General features: G+C 33.1%; 2 protein-coding genes across 2 annotated transcripts in view; one reads left to right on the forward strand and one right to left on the reverse strand.

Annotated features, from left to right (window-relative positions):
* The window catches only part of ClC-a (chloride channel protein 2), a 38,367-nt gene extending 22,736 nt beyond the window's left edge, over positions 1 to 15,631 (forward strand). The window contains exons 2-22 of the mRNA XM_077431806.1: positions 8,397 to 8,547; positions 8,623 to 8,745; positions 9,082 to 9,210; positions 9,962 to 10,095; positions 10,215 to 10,371; positions 10,454 to 10,542; positions 10,621 to 10,742; positions 10,821 to 10,922; positions 11,003 to 11,105; positions 12,348 to 12,479; positions 12,560 to 12,722; positions 12,795 to 13,025; positions 13,110 to 13,213; positions 13,289 to 13,408; positions 13,480 to 13,560; positions 13,638 to 13,743; positions 13,825 to 13,966; positions 14,044 to 14,221; positions 14,305 to 14,484; positions 14,560 to 14,646; positions 14,727 to 15,631. Coding sequence (XP_077287932.1) covers positions 8,397 to 8,547; positions 8,623 to 8,745; positions 9,082 to 9,210; positions 9,962 to 10,095; positions 10,215 to 10,371; positions 10,454 to 10,542; positions 10,621 to 10,742; positions 10,821 to 10,922; positions 11,003 to 11,105; positions 12,348 to 12,479; positions 12,560 to 12,722; positions 12,795 to 13,025; positions 13,110 to 13,213; positions 13,289 to 13,408; positions 13,480 to 13,560; positions 13,638 to 13,743; positions 13,825 to 13,966; positions 14,044 to 14,221; positions 14,305 to 14,484; positions 14,560 to 14,646; positions 14,727 to 14,885 — 2,793 coding nt within the window. The 3' untranslated portion in view covers positions 14,886 to 15,631. The remainder of the gene's footprint in view (positions 1 to 8,396; positions 8,548 to 8,622; positions 8,746 to 9,081; positions 9,211 to 9,961; positions 10,096 to 10,214; positions 10,372 to 10,453; positions 10,543 to 10,620; positions 10,743 to 10,820; positions 10,923 to 11,002; positions 11,106 to 12,347; positions 12,480 to 12,559; positions 12,723 to 12,794; positions 13,026 to 13,109; positions 13,214 to 13,288; positions 13,409 to 13,479; positions 13,561 to 13,637; positions 13,744 to 13,824; positions 13,967 to 14,043; positions 14,222 to 14,304; positions 14,485 to 14,559; positions 14,647 to 14,726) is intronic.
* A 42-nt stretch (positions 15,632 to 15,673) lies between these two features.
* On the reverse strand, positions 15,674 to 19,108 carry Gadd45 (Growth arrest and DNA damage-inducible 45). The gene is made up of 3 exons (XM_077431807.1): positions 18,794 to 19,108; positions 17,291 to 17,507; positions 15,674 to 17,168 (listed from the first exon to the last, which is right to left on the reverse strand). The coding sequence occupies exons 1-3, from the start codon at positions 18,856 to 18,858 to the stop codon at positions 16,953 to 16,955; spliced, it is 498 nt and encodes a 165-aa protein (XP_077287933.1). The 5' UTR covers positions 18,859 to 19,108; the 3' UTR covers positions 15,674 to 16,952.
* Positions 19,109 to 20,393: the final 1,285 nt, after the last annotated feature.

A 20,393-nucleotide genomic window follows, 5' to 3' on the forward strand; every position in this document is an offset into this window, starting at 1 on the left:
ATTTATTACTTACTTAATAAATCAAGACTTAATTAATGAGGAAAATTTTGAAAAAAATATTCAAATAGTTCCTATTTTTTTTCCGTAGCATTATATATAAATAATTTATTGCTTGTTAACGTTTTTATTGTATTGATATATTTTTAAATATACGTATCTTTCTATACACATGCATTGTAAATAAATTTACGTATAATATTTGAAAATGAAATACTTCTTTGGTATTAAATATACATATTTATTTATTTATTTAATTCAATCAATCATGTATACTCGTCTACAGATAGCTCCAACGCGACGTGTGTGCTATACAGATTAAGAAGTATTAATTATATATACCTATCTATTTACATTAAAGACGACATCTATGGTCAAACATTGTATAGAAGTATTGTAAGTATTATGCAAGGCAAATGCAAACATCGATTAACATCCTCAGAGACACATGTGGACACATTTGCAGCATTTATTTAAATCAGCGAAAATCGAGATGCTGAATATCTCGAAGTTTTGCGAAAGAGTTAGGACAAGGTTGCCAATTTGTTGAAACCGTTTCAAATGAGATCAGATAAATTGGCAAACTCTGATAGGTAAACGATCGACCTTAGAGTCAGATATTCAAGGTCTGGCCAGCAGCATACATACATCAGGGATAGAACCCGTGACCACATAATTGAAAGCATTGCATGCTAACCATTGATCTATATGCTACTGATTATTGAAAGTATACATATGTATGTATATTCGTAATAAGTTTGTAACTTATGTATATTTTTCATTATATTTAAGCTTAGCAAATGAGAAAAATCTCTTTGATGTTGACTTTTCTCTCCGCAAAATCATATTTCTGTTTCTATTGAACATTGCTTGATAAATAGATTTATTGTTAACACAATTTTTTCGAAAGTCTTCTTTAGAAAAGTATCAATCACATTACAATAGTATCCCTCTTCGGCTTAGACAAATTCAATTAAAGTTATTTCTATAGAATTATTCTAGGATAAAGACGAGATAATATCTTCGGGAAGGGAACAGGGGAATTGGGCCGAAAAAGCACATATCATAAAATGATAAAAATAAAATTAGGCTCACGAAGGCCAAGTGGCCTAATTTCATTTGCATCAAACTGAGATTAACCCTATTTTCCAACTATTGACGTATAATGTACCAGAGTGGCCCTTTGCTCAGTATATTCACAATAAAAATGACGCAGGGGTTGCCGTGACCTTTTCATACAATTTGCATTGCAGATCGTTTTGGAAATAGATTGCTTTATAAAGAAAAACTTCACACAAACACTCAAACGGTAACGACAATTTGGAACAAATACACAATTGCAAGTGTATGCTAAAAAAAGGGGCAAAATTCCATAGAATGCTGCTCTACTAAAAATGGGCATTCGCGTTGAGATTTTTTGCCGAAAAAAATATCTTTGGCATTTGTCGTAGCTGCATATGTAGATTCGAGATAAATCTCTCAACTTCCTTTTCTGAGAAATTCTTGTTAAACTAAAATTTATTTTATTAAATACGAATCATATTAACAAAAGCAAATTAACCTAGTCATTAGTATAAAACTAGAAACCATTGTTGTCAGGGATCGATACTTAGTACATATCCATCAAAATCTCATAATGAAATATCCTCATGATCATACATGAATTTGGATGTATTGATACTTCGTATATATAATTTACCTATACATATATACGATGAGCGGTTGATCTGGTACAATCTAGCTGGACAATCATCTGTCTCTGACGAAAGAGTCTTTTAGATTGTATTCGTTGGGGAGTGGCGGCCTCATGTTGAGGGTTTTATATATTAAATTCATTGACCTTTATAACGGCATTAATATATTATTTTATACGGAAGTAAACCGTGCACGTTAAATTGTTAAACATGAGATGAATTGAAGCATTCGAGCTTTGGTGTTATCGAAGAATGCTCCGCACCTCCTGGACTGAACGAATGACAAACGACACTGTCTTTCGAAAGATGAGTACAGGAAGAATATTATTGAAAATAATCAAATACAGAAAATTCAGCTACTTCGAGCATTTCATGAGAAGCCCGAAGTTCCATTTTATTTAAACAAATCGTCCGAATTAAAGAGACTGACGTCTGAGTAGGGCATGCCATAAGAAGATATACGTGTTATCATTATTTTATTTCATACATATGTACACACATGTGTGCAATGATAGAAATTACCCCAAAGCCAACTAAATTTTTTTCTAACATATGAGGATATAGAATACAATTGAGACATTTATGGACAATCAACAATTGTTTGATACACAGCAAATTTGCGAAAAATTAATTATGTAGGTAGCATAAGCATAAGTAAGCTTCGGTGCAACAGTGCTATTTTCCAGGAAAGAGGGTTTGCGAGAAAATGGGTAAGGTTGCCAATTTGTTGGATCTGTTTTAACAATGAAATCTGATAAATTGGCAAACTCTGATAGGAAACGATCGAACTGGAGTCACAAATCCAAAGTCTGGCCAGCAGCAACCAGGGGGATTTGAACCCGTGACCACTTCGTTCAAAAGCATTATATGCTAACCACTAGTCTAACTGCTGGTCATGTCCTAGTAATGTCCTGTTCATTAATCTAATATATAATTTCGAAAGAGACTTTGTATGTAAATATGTATGTATGTATCTTTGGTTGGGAATCGAAAACAAGTCGAAGTTTATATGACGATTCGATATTTTTTTTTCGATTCAAATAAATTTAATAAAAAAAAAATTAATATTTACTATTAGATTCGCCATGTTTACGCTGTTTATATTACAAACACTGAGCGAAGCCGGGTAAAACAACTAGTTAAAATATTTTGGCAATTAATACAACTAGGATCACTCGACCGAACGTATTCTGAACTAGCCTTATGTTGACATATGCGTTGCTGATCTCTGAATTGTTACGACAGATAAATTAATAGACTTATCTGCAGACAAATGATTGACTTGAATGACCTCCTTTACAGACTAACCTTTTTCTTTTCTTGAATTTTTAATTTAAAAAAATTCCAGCAGTATAAACAGAGCGTCCCGTGGAATCCTGCTTTGAGAATACCGCACGATCCTCAGTTGCCTTTCGGTATGCAATCGGCATCCGATTTTGATCACGTCCTTGTATAATGTATATATGTACATATATATGTAGGTTATCCAAGGTATTCCAGAACTTTTCAATCGCATGTCGCTGTCATAGCATTCAACAGTCGATTGCATTATACATACATATGTTACATTTGTAGCATCGACTGAAAGACGAGGGAAAAAATGTCTAACTCGCATCACGCATTTGCATATTTCATGCATGCATTCGTATATCTCGCAAAAGTTCTGTATACCTATTTACACGGGTATATACATATAATACGTACGTATACATATCTGCCTGAACGCCTTGCAAAATGGCCGCACACACCACCGAATCTTCATGAAAGGCTTCAAGGCAGCTCTCGTCGACCGCAGACGAGACTTCAAAAGGCTCTCTATTCACCGTGTCTCTCTCCAGAGCCGTGCCAAGGGGGAGGACGGATAAAAAAATCCTTTTTGATGCTAATATCAAAGATGGCGTCCTTCCTGCGAGGTGCGCGCTCGTTCGGATATCTTGTGTGTGCACAGTCGTGATCTATGTTTACTGAAACAATTTTACAATCATCGCCGTTTGCGTCATCGAAGTCAGTGTATTGCAAATGTGGGATGAGAACGACAATGAAATAAAAAATCTGTTTTAAATTTCAGCATCTTGTCCTTCGTGAAATGTTGTGCAATCCGCTGTCGACTTTTCATGACTGAATATTTAGCACTCTGTAATGTATTATTTCAATATTGAATGTGTCGATGTTCTAAATACCAAAAATTTCAAGGATAGCATCATATTAAAATAAATAATTGAATGTCGTCTCCAGGTTCATTCTCTTTGTATTAATCGAATCCTCTGTTGAAATTTTCTCGGAAAAATTTGTATATTTGCTGCGTATAATCTTGTTAAATCAATTAACACGTGTTTATCGATTTCATTATCAACAATCGGTAAGAGCGTGAATTGGAATTATGACAGTTAATTTACTTTTCCAACCTCGTAGTTTATTGTTCGTTTGATAATGTAATTGACTGGTGAATCGATTATCAATAAGTCAAGCCTCATTATGGTACATATTTTACATTATAAGTGTATTCTTTTGTGAAATTAATCCGATTGTAAAGTCGGATGCACAATTTTTTCGGAATTGATGTTTAAATGTATCGAAAAGAATACAAAAATGGTTTTCAAATGAAATATTTCAACAATGAGTTCTATTGTCTTTCAACAATAAGTTTGCTTTTTTTATATTGTAGTATTCAGTGTCCTTTAAATTAGATATTATGTGCTATTCGTCTGATCTTGAGTAATTGCCTCACGCTATGTTGGGTTTTGGGCCGCGTACAGACTGTAATTCCACTAACGCTTTTACATTTCTAGATATTTCTCACACTAATGAGTTATAAAATGGTAACTCATTACACGAATGCATAGTGTGCTAGAGTGGTGGTTCTTTTGCCTACTTGTTTGCAATATAATGTGTGGAGCACTACTCTACCTCTATGCACTTCCTTTATGCGAATATGATTATACTTCTCATTACCGAGGATTTAAGTTTTCTACTATAATTTCCTAAACGATCAGTCAGTGGCGTTCCGTAGAAATCTCTCTGTTTTTATCGCACAGCCTTACCTACGTGTGTACAAGGTCGTCAACTAGTCCCATTGAATTCTGCTCGCACAAACGTAAGTAAGGGCTAAAACACACTGATAGGCACACGGCAAGTATTTTGTGCCAGTTAATTATTATGACATTTCGCGCCAGGATAAAATATGACCGATGCTGTATAAAACTCGATGTGCAAAACTATCTAAAAAGGAACAGGTGCCGCGTGCCTCTCAGTATGTTTTCGCCCTAAGGCTTTGCGATAAAAGCAGGGAGATTTCCACAGGACGCCACTGATATCAGAGATATAAAAATCAGTGAATTCCTTCGAATCGAATACAGGATTTTTCCTCCCATTCTCTCACATATTTTTTGTCATCACCAAACACTCTAGGTTGCTATTTTATCATCGGGAAATGTGCCAGAATATTTGCTGGACGTGTTTCATAAGGATAGTTTTGTGTTTTACTTTATTGAAAGAAACATAATACCCGAAAGGTTATTTATACAGTATATACAGTGCTTTCACCTCACAAAGGCATATTTAAAAAAAAATACTGGGCAGTATTAATGATCAATAATGACATCTATGAAGACTTTTTTCGAGAAAAATACGCTTCTTTGACTAATCATCATCATCATCATTTACAACTGGATGAAGGCCTCTCCAACAAGCTTCATTCACTCTTTCTACTATATTCACTACACTTGTCTTACTTATTATCCACGTATTCCGTCTACAATATCTCCTCGTTATGCGGAACATACAGCGTTCCATACTTATTTTAGTGCATTGGACTTTTTGTAGCATTTTGGCGTTCAATATCCAAGTTTCGCATCCATACGTCATCACTAGCAAAACACATTGATTGAAGATCTTTTTCTTCAGGCAAAGTTGCATTTTTGATTTAATAACCGCATTCATTCGACCAAATGCATTCCATCCTAATTTCATACGTCTGTTTATTTATTCTTCTTTACTACCGGACATGTCAATTATTAGATCTAAATATAAATATATATTTTATCATCTAATGAAATGCTCTCAGGCATGCAATAACTATGTACATACATACGAGTATATAAAATAATATTTCAGATAAATAGAATTAGTAAAAAGTGATGCGATTTCAATAATCGACAGTGCATTTTCGACAAAAAAGAACTGAGAAATATAACCACATACCAAAAACTCGTGACTTATGATTTAAATTACACCGATTTTTTTTTTTTTTTGATAATTCACCACGTGACTGGTTGGAACAGGTTTTAAGAGAATCTTCGTTTTTATTATTATTATTTATGTCTCTCCATATGATGTTTAAATGGTTTTTGATTTGCAGTCGTGTCCACACAATTATGACGTTCTGGTTTGGAAGTGAAAGAGCGACAGCGGCGGGTGGTTAAAACTCGTTTATAATAATCCGGAGGATTACGAAAAGTTATTAAATACCCACTCGACACTTGGTTATCGCGAATCGACAGCAACCGAACCGGCCATATAATGGTCTATCGCCAGTAATAATTATGCACGACGAAAATTGCGATGACGGTGCTTAATCAAAATTATATTGTTTCGATATAATATTTTCAATAAGCATTTCCTCGATACGCAGTACTATTTTTTCAATTATGCCAGCTAAAAGTCTTGAAGGTGTTATGAGACGATAAAACAGTGGAAGAAGTCACTAATTATTTGTATTTAGGGCAAATAATAGACATATCCGGTAGTAAAGAGACGTATGAAATTACATAGGATGGAGTGCATTTGGGCGAATGAACGCTGCTTTTAAATAAAAAATGCCACTTTACTCTCTTAGAAGTATGGAACGTTGTATTCTTAGCATAACGAGGAAAAACAGGAAACGGAATACATGGGTGAAAAGTTTGACAAGGGTTGTGGATATAGTGGATAGAGTGAGGAGATTGAAGGGGCATTGGCGGGCCACGTGTCTAGAAGAATGGATGAAAGGTGGACTACAAAAACTGCTAGAATGGTACCCAAGATAATGCAAAAGGGTAAAAGGAAGACCGCTGGGAAGATGGGTAGACGAAATTAGTAAAGTGTGTGGAATAAGATTGATGAGAGTTGCGCAAAACAGAGACGAGTGGAAGCGTGTTGGAGAGGCCTTCATCCAGCAGTGGATGGTGAATGGCTGTAGATGATGATGATACGTACATATGTATGTATTTATGAAATATCAATAAATGAAGTTTTGTTTATTTTTGTAATTATTTTCTATTTTGAAACAAAATACTGTAGATACGTTTTAAAATACAATGTAATTTAATAAAAAATGTGTTAAAACCGTTTAATTGTTAAAAATATATTAAAATTATCATTAATAAAAGAATAAAAACTAAATGTATAGCTTGTGTGAGTTTAATGTATGCAAAATACGATATGTTGAATTTCTATCTGGGAAAGTTTACCCGTCCTTATCAATCCTGGGAGCTTAAATAAAAACATTTAAATGAACGTCAACCTTTGAGAGCCAGGGAGTATGTATTGAGCACAGAGTCGCGTATCTCAAATGTAAATATCGTAAAATTTATTCAGCCTCTTCCCTTATTGTGTATGTAAGAGTCGGATCCCATTACCAATTTCCGTGGGCCGGACTATGCTTATGTATATTTTCCCTTATTTTTTCGCGAGAAAAACACGTAAATCTTCGTCGTAATGGTTTGGCTAAGGCGACAGTTCTCTCATATTCATATTTGTGACCTAGTTTTATTTTTATTTTTTCGCACCCCACACTCTCCCGAGACATTTCAGTTAACGAAACGACCCTTAAACGAAAATTGTTTTTAATACATATCGCCCACACCGTTGTGTTTTCAAAAGTCAAAAAATATTTTTTGTTGTTTCTACCGTTAGTGGGTCTGTGTGAATAAAAACGTCCATAAATCTTGCGAAATCATATTTAATATTTCCTTCATTTTTTCTGACACATTTCCCCCATAGCGCTTTTCCCATCTTTCTCCTCGAAAATGCGTTACAACCCTCATTGACTCGACAAAGTGAAAAGTCGCTCGTTTATCAGGATTTGCATAACCTTAGCTCACTCGCAAATATGTTGTTATATGAATATATTATTTATTATGCATTTACAAACAGCTACTTACCGTTACCACTGAATGAATCGGACAATTTTGTTTCATTATTATTCATTTTTCACGTCAAAATATATATTAGTAGAATTTTGCATCTATACTACTAGTTCAAATACTCACTAATATATATATACATATATGGGTAGATAGATTTCTATAACAATCACAGGAAACATTTAGGAAGGTCTTCGGTTATATCGAGAAGTAGAAAAGATGACACACAAGATATATACTAACTCGAGTGTGGAGACCTTCATTCGATAACGATAATATTTGTTGATTTAATATACAATTTATTAAAAAAGAAAACTGATTTATTTTTACTACTCCACATCTGCTTTTTTTAAACGTCACTTATCTTTATTAAATCTAAATGTGTATATGCATTGGATTAATGAATGTAGATTATCTTGCATTTACCTAAGCAGTCCGAAGAACGTTATCGTTTGACTCATTACTATCATATCTTTTTGATTTCGTATCAAAAAATTAAACTATAGTTGGATTATTACTATTATGCTTAAGATTATATATAATACATATACATGCGTGTTAAAATAAGTATTAAATCTTTCAGATGTATGGTCGCTATGCACGCGACCTTGCATCAGCAGCCCGCGGCGAAGCTAAAAGACTCAAAAGATTGGAGAAACGTAGGAAGAAAGATGACCGAGCCCGACAAAAAGAACTCAGCTCGGCCAATTCTGGAAAATTCGCACGAGCTATCGGTAGTATTACAATATATGTTTGATACAATTATTTAAAACACATTTTTTTACTAATTTCTCATCATATTTGCATAGGTTTCATATGGAGGAATACTTTTGCTCGCCTTGGCGAAGATTGGGTATTCTTAGCACTCTTGGGCATCATCATGGCTCTTTTAAGTTTCATCATGGATCGAGGAATATCAATGTGCAATAATGGTACGTCTCAATGTATACATATTACAATACATTTTAATCTGCAGTGTAAAGTACTACAGTAGTAAAACACAATGTTTTAATTTCATGCTACCGATAGGAAAGTTTTATGACGAGTAAGTTATCGTAGAATGTGTGGCACATGTTTTAATATTCATACGATGCGTTAATAAACGTTCACCCTGATATCTAGACTTTGTATAATGTTACCGTGATGACTAGGTGCAGGTCAGCGTGTAAATTATGTGCATTCTGCATGCACAATTTATCACAAGTGTGCTCGTTAATTAACCATGCTCGTGACAAACTTATCGATGGTTTGTATTTGCAACTTTTCAGCAAGGATATGGATGTATAGGGACATCGCCGGAGATATAATTACCAAGTACTTGGCGTGGGTGTCACTTCCGGTGTGTTTGATTCTGTTTTCGGCTGGGTTCGTTCACATCGTAGCTCCTCAGGCGGCTGGTAAGCAAAATTTTGTTGTTTAGATATATGTGACTAATAATAATTGAGACCTTGAATGTGATACATAGATAAGTGACCTAGTTATTAGAAGAGTTATTACTGTTGTTTGTTTGATCCGAAATCTAATTAGGGTTTTCAGGAAGTTTTGAGATAATTTACAAAGTTGGAATTTCTTTTTCATATTTTTTAAATTTCACAAGATCTTACATACATATTCCTTATTTGAACTTCACAAGAACATATTGTTTTAAATTTCACAAGATCTTACATATGTATTTGCTTATCATATTCCTTATTAGAATCAAAGTTTCCCAAATCATGCTCTTACTTAAATCTACGTCTCTATGCTCTTAGAGACGCAGATTTTACTGGCGAATCTCTAATTTTCAAAATGAGTTCCTTACTAAAAAGAAGTCGACTCATGTTGTTGAAATTTTCTTCAAACTGTAATGAGAAATATGAAATCACTGATATTGATTTAAGAAAATACCTTTTAAATCCTTTTGTAAACTCTTTGCGTTTTTTTATAGTTTGTAATAGTTCACCATCAATTTCGTTTGTTGAGATTATTACTAAGATGAAACAATTTAATTACAATCTGTAAAACAAAAACGGTTAAAAATGCTACAAATATATTTTAGATTTTTTTTGCCTATTTGTCCTGCCTACTGTTTTAAATCTTTCAATTACCATGATTTGGGAAACAATACATAGGTTAGATTACAATAATACCAGTTTTATAAATTTATAGGTTCTGGAATACCCGAGATGAAAACTATTCTTAGAGGAGTACCGTTAAAGGAATATTTAACTTTTAGAACGCTTGTAGCTAAAGTTATTGGATTGACTGCTACCCTTGGAAGTGGAATGCCTTTGGGAAAAGAGGTTTGTATTTGTTTTAAATGAATTTTTTATATATTATATTTGGTTAATAGGGGGAGAGTGGTTGAATTACTATTTGTGCGTTTTACATTTTTGTTAAAATCTATTTAATTTGAATATAGGGTCCTTTTGTTCATATAGCATCAATAGTTGCTACTTTACTTAGTAAATTGGTCACATCATTTCAAGGGATTTACGCTAATGAATCCCGTACCAGTGAAATGTTGGCAGCTGCTTGTGCAGTTGGAGTCGGTTCATGTTTCGCCGCTCCAATTGGAGGTTAGGTACATCGGACACCCAAATTAATATAAATATTTTATTAAAAATTATTTGTGCATTAAAAATATTGTTTTTTTTGCAGGTGTGTTGTTCTCAATCGAAGTAACCACCGTGTATTTTGCCGTCCGTAATTATTGGAGAGGATTTTTTGCCGCTGTCTGTGGTGCTACAGTAATATAATTTTCTTATATTATTAAAAACAAATCTATTATGTTGAGATGTTTTTATAGTGATTTGTGTTTTTTACAGGTTTTTAGACTACTCGCTGTATGGTCTGGCGGAGCTCGCACAGTGACTGCAATGTTTCCTACAAATTTTGCTATGGATTTCCCATTTGATCCTCAAGAGCTGTTGGCTTTTGCATTAATCGGGTACTAATTAAATTTTCAACAAGTTTCGCATAAAACGTTAATGTGTATTATTTTGCTCATAATAATGATTGATTACAGTGTCGTATCTGGATTAATCGGAGCTGCCTATGTATGGCTGCATCGAAAATATGTTATATCCATTCGTAACAACAAGAGGGTTAATGCATTTCTACAGAAAAAGTAAACAAAGCTCAATATTTTGATTATTTACTACTATGTCATTGTAAAATCTATTAGCACAAGGAATTTATTTTTTTCAGTCGGTTCATTTATCCTGGAATCATTGCATTGATTGTGGCTTCAACTACATTTCCTTCTGGGCTTGGACAATATATGGCTGGTGATCTTACAACCCACGATCAGGTAATTATTTATACTGTTTATTTGAGCTATATCCTTCCTAGAATTGAAGATTGGCAAGAGCTATCCTTTCTCATCACAAAAACCATTATTTTATTTCACACATTTCTTCTTCCTCTTCTTCCTCCTTGTTTTGCTCAATTATGTGCCAAGCTGAATGTAGTATTTAAGGACGGTCCTATCAGTTCTTTGATTTGATCTGATCATCTTGTGGGAGACTGTCCTCTCGCTCGGCTTCCCTCTAGTGCTACGGTGACTACCAGCTTCTCGAAATTCTCCACATTTTTCCTGGTAATATGGCCAAAGTTGTAAATAATCTTTTTTCTACATATTGTAGAGAGTCTCTCTCTCTGAAACTGCCAGGTCTTTTGAGGATGGAGATGTTTGTGGGTCTTGCGCTCCATGAAATTCGCAACATCTGCTTCCAGTACCACATTTCAAAGGCATCTAATATGTCTGTTTCTCTTTTTTAGCGTCCATGTCTCGACACCATACGGGGACGCGACAATTGGTGCAAGTCCAAAAGGTTCAACGACAAAATGTACCCGAAAATTAGTGCACTGACAAAATGTTCACGCGTCAGATGTCCACGGAAATAATGTTCAAGCGACAAAATGTTCAAAAATTCGAAATTTTCCTATTTTAATGGAAAAAGTAACTTTTTATTGTATTATATGTTATATATCTATCGATGTATAGGGTACTTTTTATCGTATATATCGCGGATGTTATTAAATTAGTATAAATTACAGGTGTTCTCAACCGCACCAACATATTCTTATTTAAATTGAACCTTTTTAAGCGAATGAACTGCAGATTACATTGAATTAGTTTATATGTCAGGGCCTCTCAACCGTCCCAAAAATTTTCTTTATTTCAAATGAATAATTTACTTTTTATCGTATACATCGCGGACGTTATTAAATTAGTATAATTTCCGTGGACATTTTGTCGCGTGAACATTTTGGACTTGCACCAATTGTCGTGTATACACACCATAAAATGCAATGGGGTTCACCAGAGATCCTTCATACTATTTATGATATATTTTTATTCAAATGTGCCTACGTATAGGTTTGTTTAAGAATCTTGAAACATTTTCGAGCTTAAACAAATCTATAGTAAAAATGTAATAATATTTTTTGTGTAAATCAGTAACTTTCATTTAGCAATCCAAAATGTTAACCATAATTGTACCTCAAAATTAATTTAAGCTAAAAAATTTATGAATTTATTTACTTGTAGGTTATGAGTTTGTTTGCTAACTTTACCTGGAATTCTGATAATTTAGCGGCAGATGAAGCTGAAATTTTAAAACATTGGAGTACGCCTCACACTGGTGTGTATGTCAGTTTGGTTGGATTTATGGTTTCAACGGTATGTATTGTTTTTATCAATCATTTAAATAATATTTCAATTTAGACATTTTACTCACAAATTAATCTGTTATATTACAGTTTTTCCTCACCATAATGGCATCTACAATTCCAGTACCGGCCGGTGTGTTTATACCACTATTCAAAATTGGTGCCGCTTTGGGAAGAGTTGTCGGAGAGTTAGCTCACACCGCATTTCCATTGGGTCTTCGATATGGCGATCATATATCACCGATATTACCTGGTATGTTATATTTGATTTCATTAAATATTTTGACATTATTTGAATGAATTGTGATGGAATATTCTGTTTTAGGTGGTTATGCGTGTGTTGGAGCTGCAGCAGTGGCCGGAGCTGTTACACACACCGTGTCTGTAGCCGTTATAGTATTGGAAATGACAGGTCAAGTGACACACGTAGTGCCTTTGGTGATTGCTGTGTTGATTGCTAATGCTACTGCTGCTCTATTACAACCGAGTGCATACGATTCTATAATCCTTATAAAGAAACTTCCATATTTGCCGGATTTGTTAACAGGATACACTGGTAAAAATTGCTATTATTGGTATTATGTTTAATTAAATAATGTTGTTATCAACGTTTAATAGAATTTACACATTTTTCAAATAGGAATGTATAACATGAATGTGGAAGACTTTATGGAAAAAGATGTAAAATATATTTGGAATGGAATTACATATCAGCAGCTGAAAGACATATTAAAGGACTATAAGGTTAAATTGAGTTTTTTATTGTGTTGCTGTTTTATCAATATTGTAAATACTCATTACTTTTTACTGTGTGTATAGCATCTTCGAGGAGTACCGCTAGTTGATAGTCCAGACTCAATGGTTTTGTTGGGCTCAGTTCAAAGAGGAGAATTAGTTCGTTTAATAGACAGACATGTTGGTAGAGAGAGGCGATTACAAGTGCGTTTAGTTTTAATTTTCTTTGTGTATTCATATACCGTGAGTATTATAATGTAAATTTTACTGTACAGGTAGCGGCACAGTGGCAACAAGAAGCTGCCGAAAAGGCGAGAGCTGAACAACAACGTAAAAGGAGACCTTCACGTTTTGAGGTAAACAAAATTTGATTGTTTTTCAGATATTTTAGATAATATTAGAGGTTTTATAATTTACTTATTTTTATTTTAAGGTTTCGCCTGCTCCAGATATTCTAACATTACAAGTTCCTAGAACACATGGTATGAAAAGAGGAGTTTCTACGTTAAGTGCTGAAAATGCTGGGCTACTCAGTCCAGGTAAATTAAATTTATTTAAAGAAAAATAATACATGATATGATTATTAATTATTTTGACATTTTATTTTTTACATTATTAAGGATCTCTTTTCCGGCCGAAATCAATTTTAAAGAAAACAAACTCATTCACATTAATGAGACCGGCCGTTGCAAATAGTCCTGCTTTATCTCCAATAATTAGGCAATCATCTGTGTATAGTACTGTAACTGGAGCCGAAAGCAGGTAAACATAAATACTTATTAGTACAATTTTTTCTTTTAATGAAGTCATATTATGATAAATTTGTTATTTTAATTTAGAATTCGAATGGCTTTCGATGCTATTTTCAAAAAATCCACTACCTTACAAGATGCCAATCCAGATCCCGAAGCAGGTTTAATTGGAGATCCAGGCACCCCATGCGAAAACCCCGAAGATTATAGTCCTTTACCTACTCCCACTGACACTCCTCGTAGTCCGTTCAAGAAAGTCCAATTGGTATTTTATTTCATATATGTACATATGTATGTATATTTTCAATTCTTTGGTTATGTTTTTTATTTATATTAATGAATTTACAGCCCGGTGAAAGAGTATGCGATATGTCAAACGCAGAACAACGAGCTTGGGAGCATGGAGAAATGGCATTGCCGTGTGATTTTATGAAAATTCTGGATGAAAAAGCACCTTCAGAGGACCGCTATATTTGTCGCATTGATGCAGCACCCTTTCAACTTGTTAAAGATACTTCTCTTTTAAAGGTTTTTTCATTAGATTCTACATCATTTAGTAATATGATTTTTAAAGTTGTCTCTACCTTGTGTTTAATGTTGCAGGTACATTCTCTATTCTCTATGGTTGGAGTAAATATTGCATATGTAACTGACATAGGAAAACTTGTTGGTGTTGTTGGTCTTAAAGAGGTTTGTTGTTTTTATGTAGATTTCAAATAAATTTTAAATATTTAATTTTATATGGATTAATAAGCGTAATATTTCAACAGCTGCGCCGAGCAATTGAAGATGTCAACAGTGGAAATGTTGTTCAATCACCTGCAGTGAATTCAGAAGCTACGGAAGTAAGCGAAAAAGTGGCATTAGATCAAGATATATCTGTAGAAAAAGAAGAAAGTATTCCACTAGCCGCCAATAAACGTGAATAGTATTTCGTTTTCGCGAAAATTTAAATACTAACATCATCATCTTCATTTAATAGATTAATCTATTTTTAGAGTTAATTATAATATCATTCCGAAATAAAATTAATATTTTCTTATATGTGATTGCTCTGAACAAAATTGTTAAATTAAGTAATATAATTCTTTACAGTTAAAATTCCGATTACATTGTTTCTTGTTGAAATGTCTGAGTTAGATTATTTTCGTAAATTTGTACTCGTTGACTCATCTATTTTGCACTCTACCAGTATTTGTAGTTTTAAGATCTGTTTATTGTGCTAGTGATAATAACTGTGAAATTTCTTTATACATATCTAAAGCTTATATAGCAAATTTATATTTAATTTTAAGCCGAGAATTATTACACTCCTCTTGAGAGTTTTTATTATGTATTATATTTGTAAGAATTTGTTAATTTTAAAAGTTTATTATGATAAATACATTCCTACTGATGCAAAAGCTAGGTACGTCTACTTTGATATAAGCGAGTGATAAATTATTTATTTTGTAGGTTTAAGTAAATATTACTTATATATTTTTAGTTCTTGAAATGTAGTATGTAATCATTGTAATTATTGGTAGTAGAATTCTTTTTGTTATTTTTAGCAAGTGCAAGTTAACCACAAAGCAAGCGAATGTATAAATTTATGGTATCGACACATTCAAGAAATACTTTTTTTATACTAACAATATTTTTAAATAAATTCAAATAAAATATGCATTGTTTTATTAACGAAAAAAAAACACAAAAATCTTTTCTTTGTTTTTATTTTATAAATATTGAAATACAGAATGAGCAATGGTAGTTATTGCCATATACAAATAACATGAATTTGATTAAGACAACTTCAATAAATAACATTTCACTAAACAAGGCTATTTATTATATAATAAATTTAATTAGTCGAATTAGACATTTTATTTTCACTGTTCAGGTCATATGTAACCAAAAAACAGAAATATATCTTCATATTTGACTAATTGATATGTACAAACGTGTATGATATAAATTAATAAGCTTTTATTATTCTTCTATAGCTTTGTTTCTAATTTAAATTGAACTATTTTTTCATAAAACGTTACAAAAAGATTCAAAAATATTATACAATCTATCAATTATTTTGAATTTATGTACAAAGTTATATAGAAAATTCATTTACATAACTTATTTGATTTCAATCAAATAATTACCATACTAAATTACATACGTATAATTCTTCAATATTTAGGTTTACATATTATAAAAAATAACTAGTATTAATTTACACAATTTAGTCATTTGACTTTACAAATGTAAAAACTAAAGTCCACAGCTACATCACTAGACTACATATTAAATTTTTATTTCAGATTTATCAGAGTTTAAAATAATGTTTATATTTGAGATATTTATTCTATTTACGCACAAAACTCTCACATCCATTAATAAATGAGTTCCAATTAAAGATTATATCGATTTGCATGTCTGAGGTCTATTTTTAGTTGAAACCATAGAAAGCTACATTTACACACTACAGTGAAGGGTGCGTTGTGTTCCATGTTTAAATCATATGAAAAAGTGTCAAAATTAGATTTTAAAATTAAAATATGTGACAATATATAAATGACGATTTATATATTTATATATATATTTATCTAAATAGAATAATACAACTATTGCAGATCTTGAGTTATTTTTGTGTAAGGTTACACATATTTGCCTAAATTTCATCATTGAAATGTTTGAATATCATTTATGATACAAACACAAATAAAATACAATAATGTCTTGAGATTCGAGAATCTGTACATTTTTCACATACGTCACGTCAATTTGTTCAACCGATTCACGCTGTGGTGAACGGTGACCCAATAAAAATTTCGAAATCATCCAACAATTGATTTCCAACAACATACCAAACGCTTAAATTGCCCACGTGCAATTTAAAAACATTTATTACAAATCTTCCTTTACTCCTCAACTACCTCTCGTCATATTTGGACACACACCATGTCAGGTGGGTCGCTTCAATATAAATCAGATTTACTCATAAGTCAAAAACCATAGCCGATTCATTGTTCAGGAAGTCTGACGAGTGGTGTAGATACGTTATTCCAGTTATTCTCGCAGTGTTGAACCAAAAGCTTCTCCGCCTGCGACAGATTCTCATGACCGATCTGTGATTGATCGGTGAAAGGATCTAAATACGGCAAGTGCACCAACACGCAGCTATAATCATTCGTGGCATATCCAGAAATCAACTTGCGAAGTTTCTCTGAAGAATCCACCTATAAATAATAAAAAATACATTGTTAATACATTGAACATCTTCGAATTTTATGATTATATGATAGTGCGATTTAAGGCATAAGTTTATACTAAATAATATTCTAAAATTTTATTGACTCACTTTGACTAAGTATATGTCATTTTCTAGGCAGACAGCTTCAAGCAGAACTTTATGCATGTGAGTAGCAGAGTCTTGATGACATGATGGTGACATAAAGCAAAATAATGCTTCATCACAGGCAACTGAAAGTCGTTCGATGGCAGGTAATAAGCCTACAGTCAACCTTTTTTCGGCTTGAGCCCGACGTAGGACAGATCTGATGGTATCGCCCATACATCTATAAATAATAAAACAAACAATAATTAATAAATTTTCAGGATTTATTTAATATTATGTATTCAAATGTTAAAATTAAATCTTTGAAATGAGTCGTTTAGGATGGGTAATTAAGAGGGCTGGACTCCAGCGCCTTGTATTACACTTCTCCCTTCCTCAATTATGGCACTAGAGAAATTATTTCTTAATATGCTATGGATATCCACCATTGGGATGCATCTATCGTTTTATTTTTTTGATTAGTTATTTTTTATAGGAGCTAGGAGCCGCCAAACATCTATAAAATCGCCTCTTTTTTACACACATGAAAAGAGTCCAGCGTGCTTATTTAACGGTCGATTAAAAAAAAAAAACGCGCATAGTTGCACAGAAAATATATTTCTCATACCGATGATGAAATTTTTTTTTAAATTGGTCCAGTTTTGGAGGAGAAAATAGGAGAATACGAAACCTCGATTTTGACGATTTAAAACACGTATTATCTGGTCGAAGCGCAACTGTCGCATTCACTCAATATATATATATTGATATATATTGTCGCATATATATAACTCAATATATATATCGAAGAAAGGCAACAAAATTAAGATTTCAGGTGTACAGCCCTCTTAAGATATTCATTACAAGTTAAGTTAAAACATTGATAATGCTAATTGTAAAATGTGCATAGTTGTATGTAATATATAATATTACATAAAATGGATAAGTAAATTTTTCAGTAAATAAATTAATTGTATAACGAACTATTGAAATCCACGATAAGATAAATATTTTTTTGATAATAGATTGATTTTGGTGCTGAAATGGCGCCAATTAGTAATTACTGATCTAGTAATTATATCCCCGAGTTCACTCATTACACCTAGTATTTGGACAAAATAAAGTAGCGTGCAAAATTTTTCAGAGCGCACAAAGGAAATATGTATGTATGTATGTATATCCAAAATTTTATACATCCGGCAGTAAATAAGCCTACTTTAAAGTTTAATAGTCATAATATACTTTTATTGCCAAACGGAAATGAAAAGCGAACAAAATCCACGCGAATGAACTTGATTATGATTATGTATGTTATTATTGACCGCGAACTAGTTCAAAAGCGAGGTTTATCGTGCCCAAAATATCGATTTAGCAAATGGTCAAGTCCCAAACGGCGAAAAGAAAACTGGCGAAAGTAGCACGGTGCCATATTATACAACTATGATTTTGGATAACGCAATAATCTTTAAAATGTTAATACTTTAATAATCTTTGGATTTTAATATGAAAATTTTTCAAGTAACTTACGTTTTCCCCAAAGCGGAGCTGAAAGTCTCCCTCGCACCAACAACGGTCTGGTCTTCTAGGCACATCTTTGCAGGATACGTCTCCAATTTCTCACCACAGTAGATTGAACGGTACAACACTTCGTGCTCTCGATTCACTTTTGAAAAGTATAATTGACTTTGCAAAGCACCGGTGATAGCACAACAATTTTCACAAAAACACAACAAAACACTTAAACAGGAGAAAATTCGCGAATGACTTTTCCAGAGAACTACCAGGTTTTTCCGAGGAGCAGAACGAGCGACTACTTTCCGTAAACGCTGTCACACCAATGTTGCTGCGAGTGGCTGTTGGCTTGTATTTATAGCCTTGGAGTGGCACGCTTCTGGCGCAATCGTAAATGCCAAACTAGGGTCACCATACGTTACAATCGCCAGTCTGAACATGCTGAAACTGAAAGTTGATTTGTGCAATTCAAATTTATCATATTTACTTTTTTTTATGTATATGTTCTATACCTCACGATGTGATGATGGCTTTAGAAAACACCATTTTGATCATTTTTGTAAGTGTGATTCTAAAAGCTTAAAACCAAGTCAATTTTGTTTTTGCATAAGTGAGCAATAACTAACATAAAACATATGTACATGTAAGATTTAGTACCTACTATATTTTTTGTCATTGCATTAGTTTGTTACTTAAAAAAGAAACACTGCTTATTTGATGGTTCTACAGGTTATCTAGAGGTCCACCTTATGGCACAAACTCTGGGTTTATAAAGACTCGAAAAAAAACTCGTACCAAAGCATTAAGATTAGGAGTAACGAGTGGTTAATTAAGATTAAGATTAGTTTATGCCGTAAGGGCCACCGGTTATCTAGCTACTTAAAAAAATATATATATATACATATACAAACGGTCTCCGTCACGAGCCCGAATGTGAAATTACCGAAAACGCAAATATCGGAAGGCAAAGATCGAAAATCGAGAGATCTTAAATCGAAAGATCAAAAAAAGGGTGCATGGTAAACGGTACATACTCACGTACACACTCACTTAATTTGCGCGAGCAGGATATAACAGGAACAAGAGGAACAGGCTTTTCCTCCCGTATTAATGTGCGTGCGCAGAATATGGGAGGAAAAACCTGTTCCTCTTGTTCCTGTTGTATCCTGTTCGCGCAAATTAAGTGAGTATGTACCGTTTACCATGCACCCTTATTTTATCTTTCGATTTAAGATCTTTCGATTTTCGATCTTTACCTTCTGATATTTGCGTTTTCGGGTGTTTCACATTCGGGCCCGTGAGGTAGACCCATATACAAAGTATCATTGATGAATAATTGTGATGGTGAGAAAATTCGAACTTAAGATTTTATTTAATTTTATATAATACCGTATTTGTAGGACTCAATTGCTGTGGGGACACGTGGTAAGGATAGCTCATGATTTGTTTGGCACTTAAACCATGTTTATTTCTCGATATGTTGAAATAAACTGTTGTTTAGTAGCGGTTTTGCGCAGCATACTAACTTAAACATACACTCGACCGAAGCATGGCAACTAATAATTTATATTGTATGTGCTCATCTGGGCTAAATTTCACATGTATGTATTTATTC

Source organism: Arctopsyche grandis, chromosome 6 (assembly GCF_051622035.1).
Source record: "Arctopsyche grandis isolate Sample6627 chromosome 6, ASM5162203v2, whole genome shotgun sequence".
Lineage (NCBI taxonomy): Eukaryota > Metazoa > Arthropoda > Insecta > Trichoptera > Hydropsychidae > Arctopsyche > Arctopsyche grandis.

Coding starts and splice junctions, on each gene's coding strand:
- Gadd45 (XM_077431807.1), bottom strand. CDS start 18,858: ATGTGCCTAGAAGACCAGACCGTTGTTGGTGCGAGGGAGACTTTCAGC. Junction 17,508..18,793: donor AGCTCCGCTTTGGGGAAAAC/GTAAGTTACTTG, acceptor TATTATTTATAG/ATGTATGGGCGATACCATCA. Junction 17,169..17,290: donor ATGACATATACTTAGTCAAA/GTGAGTCAATAA, acceptor TATTATTTATAG/GTGGATTCTTCAGAGAAACT.